This window comes from Rana temporaria, chromosome 2, assembly GCF_905171775.1.
Source record: "Rana temporaria chromosome 2, aRanTem1.1, whole genome shotgun sequence".
Taxonomy (NCBI): Eukaryota; Metazoa; Chordata; class Amphibia; order Anura; family Ranidae; genus Rana; species Rana temporaria.
Window position 1 is genome coordinate 136,059,418 of NC_053490.1, and position 13,030 is coordinate 136,072,447.

General features: G+C 41.7%; 1 protein-coding gene across 1 annotated transcript in view; it reads left to right on the plus strand.

Annotated features, from left to right (window-relative positions):
- Positions 1-1,470: 1,470 nt before the first annotated feature.
- Positions 1,471-13,030, plus strand: part of C1QL4 (complement C1q like 4) — a 75,272-nt gene continuing 63,712 nt past the window's right edge. Inside the window, exon 1 of the mRNA XM_040341156.1 lies at positions 1,471-2,726. Within this exon, the coding sequence (XP_040197090.1) occupies positions 2,166-2,726 (561 nt within the window). The 5' untranslated portion in view covers positions 1,471-2,165. The remainder of the gene's footprint in view (positions 2,727-13,030) is intronic.

The window sequence follows — 13,030 nt, forward strand, 5'->3', positions numbered from 1 at the left end:
CTATATTGGTCACTGATTTGTTTTTGTTTTGTTTTTGAATGTCAGAAATGTATATTTGTGAATGTTGAGATGTTATATTGGTTTCACTGGTAAAAATAAATAATTGAAATGGGTATATATATTTTTTTTGTTAAGTTGCCTAATAATTATGCACAGTAATAGTCACCTGCACACACAGATATCCCCCTAAAATAGCTAAAACTAAAAACAAACTAAAAACTACTTCCAAAAATATTCAGCTTTGATATTAATGAGTTTTTTGGGTTCATTGAGAACATGGTTGTTGTTCAATAATAAAATTAATCCTCAAAAATACAACTTGCCTAATAATTCTGCACTCCCTGTATATATATATATATATATATATATATATATATATATATATATATATATATATATATATACATACATACATATGTATTTCAAACTGTTGATAAGTCCTTATAATTGATTTATAGTAACACCTGACAAAGTGACAAAGTCCACTTTTAACAGCATCCTTTCTTGGTCAAGTGTTATCTAATAAAAGGGGGACCCAGCACACATTGAATTTATTTAATTCTTGTAAATCCCTGCATCTGAATATGCTACACGCCAGTGAGTACATGTGTATGATTTGTGGAATATGGTATGTGTAGGAAGTTCAGTCATGGCTCAAGAGCTGGCTAAATTAACTGGTTCTGTCTTTTGTACAGAAGTTATGTGAATATCAAGTCTCAGGCCGCGTACACACGGCCGAGAAACTTGACGGGCAAAACACATCGTTTTGCTCGTCGAGTTCCTTGTGAAGCCGCCGAGGATCTCGGCAAGCCAAATTTTCCCATTGCCGTCAAGGAAATAGAGAACATGTTCTTTTTTTGGCCCGATGAGATCCTCGTCGGTTTCCTCGTCGAAAAGTGTACACGCGACCGGTTTCCTCGGCAAAAAAAAAAAAAACCCAGCAAGCTTCTTGCTGGTTTTTGCCGAGAAACTCGGCCGTGTGTACGAGGCCTCAGAATGTGCAAACAAAGCAGACAGAAGACTAACAATACAAGTGTGATATTTAGTGTGGATAAGAGTGAATGTGATGGTGTATATATTATGAATATACAGGACATTGTTGAGATCCATTTTACAACAGTGCCCATTATATGCATAAAGCAGACAGAAATAAAATATGCACATATGCAAAAATACAGTAGATAACTGTTCCCATGGGGGGGAAAAAACCTGTGACCTGTATGCAGCCCTGGAAGACACATCTGTCCTTTTTAATTGATTAATTGCAGATTGGGCTGGAATGAGATGGGGTTTATGATCTTTTGCTGCACCCCTAGGTGATTCTTGCTGGATTTGTCAGTGCTTAATCAATCTCTACATTGTAAGAAGAAGACAGGGAGAAACAGGGAAAGTACTTAATTGCAGTGGAATGATAGCAGCCCAGCAAATGAAAACACAATCTTAAACATTGTGCAGGCTGCTACCTGCAAGGAAGGGTGGGTGTGAGAGTACTAGCCATAAGATGAAATGCAGGCTGTGGGAAACAAGTGGAGATAAATGCTAGAAGTTAAGCTTTGCTTGTAATATGGCATTAGATGAGATGGTCCCTCCTCCTCCTTGCCCTGAAAGGTACCCTGTCTGTGCCAATGTGCTTTTTTCTCATGTAAATGAGGAGAGAGATGGTTTGCAGAGGATGGGATGGGATCAGACACTGTGCCTGCAGGCAGCTCAGCTTCTCCTCCTCCTCATGGCACCAGAGGTCGCTCTGATTTTCTTAAAGACAGTTCACACATCTTTACCTCCCCAGACCTCCCTTATCGCTTGCATCTCAGCAGAGTTTCACAGATGCTAGGAGGTGATGCACACATCATGCCCATATGAACTGGCATGAAAAAAGACGCCCTGGGCACACAACATCTGCATTCTAATCTGGGGAAGGAAAAGATTCTATTAGGCAGCAGCAAGTTTACACTCTCACAACTCCTGGATCAGAGGGGAAGGATCCGACCAAGGACTTACCTATTATAGTCGGACAGTAGGTCTACAGGAATCTGACCTTTCTCTTCTGGGATTGCCTATAACAAGTTTCCACCATTACTTCCAAAAGTGAAGAAGATTTCCTAGCCCTGGCAGCGTCCAGGCTGAGCCGACGTAAGAGGGTGATTGGAGCGGCAATAGGGGTGGCCATGGTCCTCATCTTGCTAATAGCCATTCCTTTACTGGTCAGCAGCTCCAAGACAAGTACCCACTATGAGATGCTGGGCAGCTGCAAGATGGTGTGTGACCCCTACACCCCCCAGACTGGAGCTTCTTCTGCAGAGTCCAGCCAAGAGTATGCCCTTATCTCACCACCACCCCATCTGCAGGGGGCCAAGGCTGACCAGGGCAGAAAGGGAAAATCGGGACTTAGAGGATTACCTGGACCTTCAGGGCCACCGGGTCCAAAAGGTCCTCCGGGGGAACCAGGCCGACCTGGACCTCCTGGACCACCAGGTCCTGGTCCTGGGGGTTATGTCTCGTCCTACTACAGCCCGAAGATCGCCTTCTATTCTGGGCTGAGGAAACCACACGAGGGCTACGAAGTTCTGCGTTTTGATGATGTGGTGACTAATGTTGGCAACTACTATGAGCCCTCCACCGGCAAGTTCACCTGTCCCCTACCTGGCATCTACTTTTTCGCTTACCACGTGCTGATGAGAGGTGGGGATGGGACCAGTATGTGGGCAGACTTGATGAAGAACACACAGGTAACCTAAGATGGGTCACTTTATTATGGTTAACCCTTCAGCACCTCTATCTAGGTTGCCAAGCCACCTCCTGTTCATGCCATGCCTCCTTCTCAATGCCTTGTCTCTTTCTTAAGCCATTCCTCCTTCTTCATGCCATGCCTCTTTATTCATTAAGCCTTGTCTCTTTCTTCATGCCTTTTTTCCTTCTTCGTGCCATGCCTACTTCTTCATGCCTTGTCTCCTTCTTCATGCCATGCCTCTTTATTCATTCTATGCCTACTTCTTCAAGTCGTGTCTCTTTCTTAATGACCTTTTTCCTCCTTCATGCTATGCCTACTTCTTCATGCCTTGTCTCCTTCTTCATGCCATGTCTCTTTATTCATTCTATGCCTACTTCTTCAAGTCGTGTCTCTTTCTTAATGACCTTTTTCCTTCTTCATGCCATGCCTACTTCTTCATGCCTTGTCTCCTTCTTCATGCCATGCCTCTTTATTCATTCTATGCCTACTTCTTCAAGTCGTGTCTCTTTCTTCATGCCATTTTTCCTTCTTCGTGTCATGCCTACTTATTCATGCATTTTCTCCTTCTTCATGCCATGCCTCTTTATTCATTAAGCCTTGTCTCTTTCTTCATGGCTTTTTTGCTTGTTCGTGCCATGCCTACTTCTTCATGCCTTGTATCCTTCTTCATGCCATGCCTCTTTATTCATTCTATGCCTACTTCTTCAAGTCGTGTCTCTTTCTTTATGCCCCTTTTCTTTCTTCATGCCATGCCTACTTCTTCATGCCTTGTCTCCTTCTTCATGCCATGCCTCCTTCTCCCTCATATACCTGTGGCACCCGGTGCCATTCGTCAACCTCCTTCTTATACTGAATATAAAGTGTGACTTTCTCACCTTGTATTATTATCATGACCATGGCATCAGCTCTCCTTTTCCTGCCTGTAACTATTATATATTCAGACAGCGCTACAGGTACCGGGGCTACACGGTGCCAGTCTGATGAATGCAGCAGGTACAGAACTAGTTTGGCAGGCAGGGTCACCCCAGGTCTTCTTCTTTCTCCCGGAATGCAGTAATAGCCCAGCCAAGTCAGTACACACATAAAAGATGAATGGGTCCAAGTTAAAGTATAATCACATTCTGTCTGCTTTACAGCAGGTGTAGGTGCCCTGTGCCGGCATTCACTTCCAGCAAAAGGGACTTTGCCAGGTTACGTTTGGGCAATTAAACTGATTTGTTACTAATATGTAGGGAATTAATTATTTCAACCGGTACTGCTCACTTTTAAGGCTGATGATGGTAAATGAGAGAGGACGTAACAGTTTACTGAGAGTAAATGGAATACACACACATACATATATATTTATATATATATATATATATATATATATATATATATATATATATATATATATATATATATATATATATATATATATATATATATATATATATATATAGCATTAGTTCTATTTTGTAAGTTTGCAGTATTAGAGTCGGTATTGGAATGATTCGTTTCGGCTTTGTGGTCTTCCTCTGAGCTGTAAAGGTCACAACAAAAGATTAAACTGTTTTGCAGTAATTTATGTATTTATGTCTAGTGGAGAGTTCCCTGGAAATTGTCCACCTCCAATTATATCTCAGCGGGAGAGCTAGGAAATGTCTATTCACATTGCTTAAAGTCTCCTTCAAATACCACGAGCCAGGTAATGACAAATGTATATTTGGGGTGTTGACGTCTTATAGACACCATGCTGGAACTCCCATTCGTTTATATTCGTTCAATAAAAATATAATTTACTGCTTTCTGATACAATTTAACAAATACAACTGACACCGCCGTCTATTATTTAGCAACTATAGAAGACATAACCTACTCGTGCACTATGCCATTATAAAGGCAGCAGAGAGGGTACAACAGGTTAAAGACACCTTTAATGAGTCCCTGTGTATCCGAACAAACGAATAAAGAAGTAGAATGTACTAATAAATGTGATGGACAGCGAGTGCAGGGAAATGGAGCCTCATCCACAAGTACCAAGGACAGCGACCTAATGGGCTGCTCAGTGTCACCACCCACAGGTCCCACACCCTGTACCCTGTCCTTACTACTGGGACCTGCTCTGTTCTGGTACACAGGATAGACTGTATAATAATTAATGTACAACCTATGATTTCTAGATATCGGTACAAATGCATTGGAACAAAAGTGGACTCAGGCTAATTTACTCAAGTAGTTAAGAAGAAATCAAGAAGAAGAAATCATCCTAGGTTGTAATGAACATTTTTAACTACTTTAGTAAATTAGAATCCACTTGTGTTCGTATTTGTTCTGATATCTAAAAATCATTTTAATTGTATGTCTTGTGTGCCAGAACACCAAAAAAATAACTAAAGGTTCACTCCAATGATCAAGTTACAGTAAAACCTTGGTTTGAGAGTAACTTGGATTGAGAGCGTTTTGCATTGCGTTTTTTTAATAAATGTTGCCTTGATATACAAGCGATGTCTTGATATACAAGTAGCGTCATGTCACAACTGAGTATAAAAAAGAAGAGAGGAGCCTCTAAGTGTAGCAATATGGTTACATTTAATGAAGGTACAAGATTTTGCAACTTATTGCTACACTTAGAGGCGCCTCTCTTCTCTTTGATACCCTGTAAAACAAATGCTTTGATATACAAGTGCTTTGGATTACAAGCATGTTTCTGGAACGAATTATGCTCGCAAACCAAGGTTTAACTGTATATGAAAAGCAACCCCCTGTTTCTTAATTTCATCCACATGTTTGATAATTAAAGTAGATCTTCATTCTTTTTTTATTTAAGTGTACATTCTCAATTCCTTTAGTAAATGGCCATTTACATTTTTACTTTCTCTCCAAAATGTGAACATTCTCAATTTCTTTAGTAAATGGCTATTTACATTTTTTACTTTCTCTGCTGTTTTTTTTTATAAATCATCATTGCCTTAGACATTATTCCTAGTCTTCGAATTTTTATAATAATCATCATTATTAGTAGTAGTATTAAATTGCAGCACACCGAAAAGTTCAATTACCGGAGCTCTTTTTATTTAACTGTTGATCCCTGGGGGATATCTAATGTGTGTTTGCATATAGTAATATAACCCATACATGCAGATAATATGAATGGTGTATTTTGCACCTTATTAGACTCCTGTGTATGACAGATCCTGGCCAAATTATGGTATGACATCCCCAGGATGGAGGGGTTCCGTGTCAGTGTTGCTCATTTGATGGCTGGAATTAGATGTATGACATTAGGGAGGGTGGAACAGCTGCTGCCTGTCCCTTGATGCTCATTAAGTGGCATATTTTGCTTTTGGTTATTTGTTCAGATTTTGGTTGGTGTCTTGTGAACAATGAGCCGATTTGGTGCTGGCTGCCAGGAAAAAGTGTCCCTGCAGTGTTTTTTTTTTTTTCTTTTGTGAAAGCCTCACCTTTTACTATTGCTGTCCCCATGGTGGCAGGGACAGGAAAGGAGCCTTTATTTAAGTGACAGGGCTGCGCAGTGTGTGTAAAATGAATGACATGTTGTGGAGCACAGGAGCATCAACACAGATTAAAGAGAGATGTTTGTCGTGCAGTTTGAGCTAGTGAATATTTTATAGGGAGCGGAGGCAGTGATCTATATCCTCCTCACTCATCCTCCACCCTCCTAGGATAACAAAGTAGGGGCTTTTTTTTTTTTTTTTTAAATGTCTGCAGTACTAAGCTAATATCAACAGTGCTTAGAAGGTGTGTGCCCTATACCTGACACCAGAGGTGTAGCTGATTTGATCTGTCACTTAAAAAAAAAATTGTAACAAAAAAGAGAAGCTGTTACCCATGGCAACGCCAGTGCGTGCTTCATTTTTCAAACCGCACAAGGAAAAATGTAAGCCAGTTGGTTGCTATGGGCAACAGTATTACTTTTCTTTTGCTATTTTTTCCCCTTGTAAATCATTGCCATAAATGTTTTATTGTCTACATACATTTTAAAAGCTTAAGGCAACCTAAAGCAAACATGTAACACTATAAATATAAAACATGTCACTGTTTAAAGTGGAGGTTCACCCAAAAAGTACATTTTTAACATTAGATTGAGGCTCGTTTTGTCAAGGGGAATCGGGTGGTTTTTTTTTAAATCGAAGCTGTACTTACCGTTTTAGAGATAGATCTTCTCCGCCGCTTCCGGGTATGGTCTGCGGGACTGGGCGTTCCTATTTGATTGACAGGCTTCCGACAGGCTTCCGACGGTCGCATACATCGCGTCACGATTTTCCGAAAGTAGCCGAACGTCGGTGCGCAGGCGGCGTATAGAGCCGCACCGACGTTCGGCTTCTTTCGGCTACTTGTGACGCGATGTATGCGACTGTCGGAAGCCTGTCGGAAGCCTGTCAATCAAATAGGAACGCCCAGTCCCGAAGACCATACCCGGAAGCGGCGGAGAAGATCGCTCTCTAAAACGGTAAGTACAGCTTCGATTTAAAAAAAAAACACCCAATTCCCCTTGACAAAATGAGCATCAATCTAATGTTAAAAAAAAAAAATTCGGGTGAACTCCCGCTTTAAGGCAACCTAAAGCAAACCTGTAACACTATAAATATAAAACATGTCACTGTTTAACTCTTTCTGAAAATGCTACTTCATTGGCTATTGTGCTAATCCTCTGCATTTAATACTAGACTTACTGTCTAGAAACATATCCAAAACCAGAAAAGCGGGAGAAAATTCCTGATCGGTAAAGTTGTTCCAGGTCAGCGAGAAGGTCAACATGACAGCCAGATCATTAGCATGTTCTGAAGGAATGGTTCACAGTGGCAGCCTTCATGCACTGTTATAAAAAAAAAAAAGCAAAAATAACTAAATATCTATCTATCTATCTATCTATCTATCTATCTATCTATCTATCTATCCATCATCTATCTATCTATCTATCCATCATCTATCTATCTATCTATCTATCTATCTATCTATCTATCTATCTATCTATCTATCTATCCATCATCTATCTATCTATCTATCTATCTATCTATCTATCTATCTATCTATCTATCTATCTATCTATCTATCTCTATCTATCTATCTATCTATCTATCTATCTATCTATCTATCTATCTATCTATATATATATATATTTACATATAGATATATAGATATCTATATATGTAGCATATACAGTACAATTGCGACACAAGTCATATTGTAATTAAATGTTATTAAAAATGACCTTTCCTTTTCAATCTACAGCTCAGTCTTTTTCTGTAAAGGCAATACAATATGGCTACCAGGAGGTGTTCTGTACACAGAATGTATACAGAACGCCCCCCAGATATGTAATGTCCTGCTTGTGTGATTGGCTCACTGATTTTCCTAGAAGTCTGCCCTAAGATACAACTCAGATTTTAGGCATCTCCTGCAGCAAAAAATGTCATTTTTGATAAGATACTCCCAACAGGAAATCACATCTAAAGGGATGCAGACCCTGCAATTGAACTCATTAGAGCTTTTCAGGTGCAGCAGCTGGTAAATAATTATGAAACCTCTCCCATTAGAACAGGAGTCTCAAACTGTTGCAAAACTACAAGTCTGATGAGGCATTGCAAGTATGACACTTACAAGCATGACTCCCCTTAGACAGAGGCATGATAGGACTTGTAGTTCCACAACAGCTGGAGGGCCACCAGTTTGAGACCCCTGCATTAGAGTCGGTTCACACTGCAGCGGCACGACTTCGGGGGCGACTCTGCAAGTCGTCCTGAGGACGACTTCAGAGGCGATTTGCAAAACGACTTCTGTATAGAAGTCAATGCAGGTCACCCCGAGCCGCCCCCCGAAGTCATACAGGAACCCTTATCTAGGTCGGAGCGACTTGCGTCGCTTCTATTAGAACGGTTCCATTGCATTCAATGGGACGCGACTCGTCAGGCGGCTGAGCCGCCTGCCGTGTGGCCCCAGTGTGAACCGGGTCTTAGATTCACTTTTGCACATGTGCACGGACAAACACACAGGGATTTCTTCAGAAAGACAAAAGTAGGAATCTGCAACAACGTTTGTTAAAATCCTTGTAATGTACATAGATCTCCAAGAGGGGAATGTTTTTTTCTCAACAAATGTGGAGTTATTCTTTAAAGTGTATCTAAACCCAATAATATAAATTGATGAAATTGAAGCTTTCCTGTCTTTAGATGTGGTGGCTGCATTACTTTTATCATGGTTAGCCAGCCAATAACACAATTACTTTCTTATGGTGACAATGGGCCAGATTCACGTAGAATCGTGGCGGCGTAACGTATCCTAGATATCCTAGATACGTTACACCGCCGCAATTTTTCATCGCAAGTGCCTGATTCACCAAGCACTTGCGATGAAAACTACGCCGGCGGCCAATTTAAATGGGTGTGTGCCATTTAAATTAGGCGCGCCGTACCTACTGCGCATGCTCCGTTTCTTAACTCCCGCCGTGCTTTGCGCGCCGTGAAGTAGCGTAGCGTACTTCCGTATTCCCGGACGGCTTACGCAAACAACGTTAAATTTTGAATTTCGACGCGGGAATGGTGGCCATACTTTAGACAGCAATACACTTGCTGACTAAAGTTAGGGCACCAAAAAAAACGACTAACTTTGCGACGGGAAACTAGACTAGTGGCGACGTAGCGAACGCGAAAAACCGTCGTGGATCCGCCGTAACTCCTAATTTGCATACCCGACGCTGGTTTACGACTCGAACTCCCCCCAGCGGCGGCCGCGGTACTGCATCCTAAGATCCGACAGTGTAAAACAATTACACCTGTCGGATCTTAGGGATATCTATGCGTAACTGATTCTATGAATCAGTCGCATAGATAAAAACAGAGATACGATGGCGTATCAGGAGATACGCCGTCGTATCTCATTTCTGAATCTGGCCCAATGTTACTGATCAGTGTTTTTGTCACCCTATAGGACAGGGAGTGTGTTAAGACTACATAACACCTCCCTCTGTTCTCCATGACATGGGGAGATGCTCTTTAGCCCACATACAGTATTTAGCAGGAAAAATGTTAATTGATAACTGTCCAGGGACAGAAAGTACAGAAAGATTTCTGACTGGATGAACCACTGTTTTTTGCACTCGACCAACAGATATAATAAATCAATTTCCAAGGTATATTTAACAGACAAAAATTAAGCAAGCAAAATAAATGTATTGTTAGAGTTTACTTAGCTGTATTGAACCCAAAAGCAAACATTTATTATGCAGCTTACCATGTATTGGCTACATTAGTTTACTTTTGTTTGGCTTTCTTTCTTTTATTCTTACCTTGTTCTCTAGCCAGTAAGCCTGAACAAGCTGTACTGCAGATGTAGCAGTTTGATGGTTGAGACAAACCCTTTAATACTGGCAGGGGTGCTTACAATGATGAACTTATAATTTATTTATGTAAAAACTTGATTCCAAAAGAAAAAAAAAAACTGTTGCTGTAACTCAGTGGCGGTGCGTCCATAGGGACGCAGGAGCGCCGCCCCCTCTGGCTCGCTCACAGCCAGTAAAATTTTCGCCGCTGCCGCCCACTATTCAGCTGGCCGGATGTTGAGCGCTGGTCAGCTGAATAGCGGCGGCTGATTGGCTGTGTGGAAGTGCCTATCAGGGCCAGCGGCCCTGATAGGCTGTCCGAGTACAGCCCTGAGGCTGTAGTCGGCTTCCTGAAGCTCATCCTCGGGACGTACCGGCCGTACGTCCGAGGATAAGACTGACAGGCGTCTCAGCCAATCAGGTAACTTGATTGGCTGAAGCGTCATCGAGGGCGGGACGAGGGACATCGAGGGACGTAGAAGCCATAAAGGTAAGTGCCAGGGGGGGTACTGGGCACGGTGGCTACAAGTGGGGGCACAGTGGCTACAAGTGGGGGCATAGTGGCTACAAGTGGGGGCACAGTGGCAACAATTGGGGGCACAGTGGCTACAATTGGGGGCACAGTGGCAACAATTGGGGGCACAGTGGCAACAATTGGGGGCATAGAGGCAACAATTGGGGGCACAGTGGCTGTGTTTGATGGCATAGTGGTGACAATTGATGGCACAGTAGCTGCGTTTGATGGTATGGCACAGTGGCTGTGTTTTGATGGCATGGCACAGTGGCTGTGTTTTGATGGCATGGCACAGTGGCTGCGTTTTGATGGCACGGTGGCTGCGTTTTGATGGCATGGCACAGTGGCTGCGTTTTGATGGCACAGTGGTTGCGTTTTGATGGCACAGTGACTGCATTTGATGGCATGGCACAGTGGTGACAATTGATAGGTACAGTGAGGCTGCAATTGTTTTTTTTTTTTTTCATTTGCGCCCCCCCAAAAATTTTGAGCACCAGCCGCCACTGCTGTAACTGTTTATAAAGTGTTAGCTGGAGTTTGACTTCAGTTTGTTAGTGTATCTAAATGTCCCAGTGCATCTAACTCTACTCTCCTTCCAGATTAACAATGCTGATGCCTAATGTGTCTCTGTTGCTCCTTCATCCAGAGTATAGGCACTCTAATACAGAAGGTGTGTTACTGGCTGGCTCATCAAGTAGAAACAGAGGGGAAAAAGGCCTACAAAAAAAAGAAAATTAATGCAGCAACCAGCTAATAGTGGTTAAGCTGCAAAATAATACATTTTGCTTTTGAGTTTAATACCACATTAGCCACAAGTGTGCCTTCGATGTTAGATCATATAAAATATATCTAATTGTTTGCTACAAGGGTTACATGTATTGCCCTGTGTATGTAACAAGAATTACATGCATGCCTGTTCCTGTTGTTTGATTCATAAATACTTTAATCTAGAGAAAGTTAGGCAACTAGCATTTTTGAAAGTAGGTCAGCAATGGCAGCCCCCATATGTATAGATATCCCATAGCTGCCTTCCATATGGACTAATGGTAGCACATGGGTAATGCAATTAAATGGTTGGCAAGGGTAACAGCAGTGCATTGCTCTGTGTATTCTCTACTAGACACAATCTTTAACCTCTTCCTTCTCTAATTGGTAAATCAGTCAGACATCTCATTTATCCCATCTCTCACATGACTTGAGAAGTAGCACAGCTCTACTGCAGTGTTGTCAGTTTAGTGTCAGTCTGAATATAAAGTGCCAAAAGTAAAACAATAGAGCCAGTGGGGCAGCACAGTGGCTAAGTGGTTAGCAATTCTACCTTGCAGCACTGGGGTCTGAATCCCAACCATGGCACTACCTGCCTGGAGTTTGCATGTTTTCCCTGTGCCTGTGTGGGTTTCCTCCGGATTCTTCGATTTCCTCCCACCCTCCAAAGACATGCTGGTAGGTTAATTGGCTCCTATCTAAATTTGGGATAGTATGTGTATGTATGAATTAGGGACCTTAGAGGGCAGGGCCTGATGTAAATGTACAATACTTTAGGTACGTAAAGTGCTGCGTAAATTGACAGCAGTATACAGTTTAAGTACCTGTGATAAATAAAATAAAAATGTACCTCTTTTTTTATTATGTTGGGATCCTTAAACAATCAAGGAACCACTCACTATGATACTTACCCTTTTAAATAAAGCTTTCCTTCCCCCTCCCCTTAATTGAGCAATTACAAATTTAAAATGTATCAAAAAACAATCCTTAATTGAGCCTAAGTATATGTGTGGCCACTTCAAGGGACAGTCCCTCCCCTCCTTGCAGACGCAGCAGGTGAACTCAGATGATCAAGGGACGTGGTGTGCTGTGATAAAAGACCCTGGCTGGAAATGAGGCAGCGAGGAGAGGGTTAAAGAGCGCTGCTGTTGCCGGAGAGGTCAGCTCTGCAGGTGGAGGACCGGGAGGAGTCATCCTAGGGACCATTTATCAAGGCACAGGGGGCACCGGTGACAAAAGAAGGACAAGCTACTTGATATTCCTGGAAAAGTCATAGGAGCATCTCCGCAAAACAACTGCAGCACAGCGTTCTTCCCTAAAACCAAATATATCTGCAGCGTCTTTAATGGCTGTATAGACAACGGAGAGGGTTAGCGCCAAACACAGGGAATAATATTTATTCATTGGATGACACTTGGGATAGGTTTAATGTTTCCGATCAGCTGTTACACAGCAGAGAGCAAAAATACGTACTATAGATGACATCTATTAGAAAAGTAAATCTACAATTGTCTAAAGAGTAACATTTCGCTAACATAACAAGCATTTGAAATTAAGACTATTCAATAATTGTATCTATCTATCTATCTATCTATCTATCTATCTATCTATCTATCTATCTATCTATCTATCTATCTATCCAAAGAGAACATATCACATTAAAATGTAAGCAATTAGACAATTCTATCTATCCATTTACATA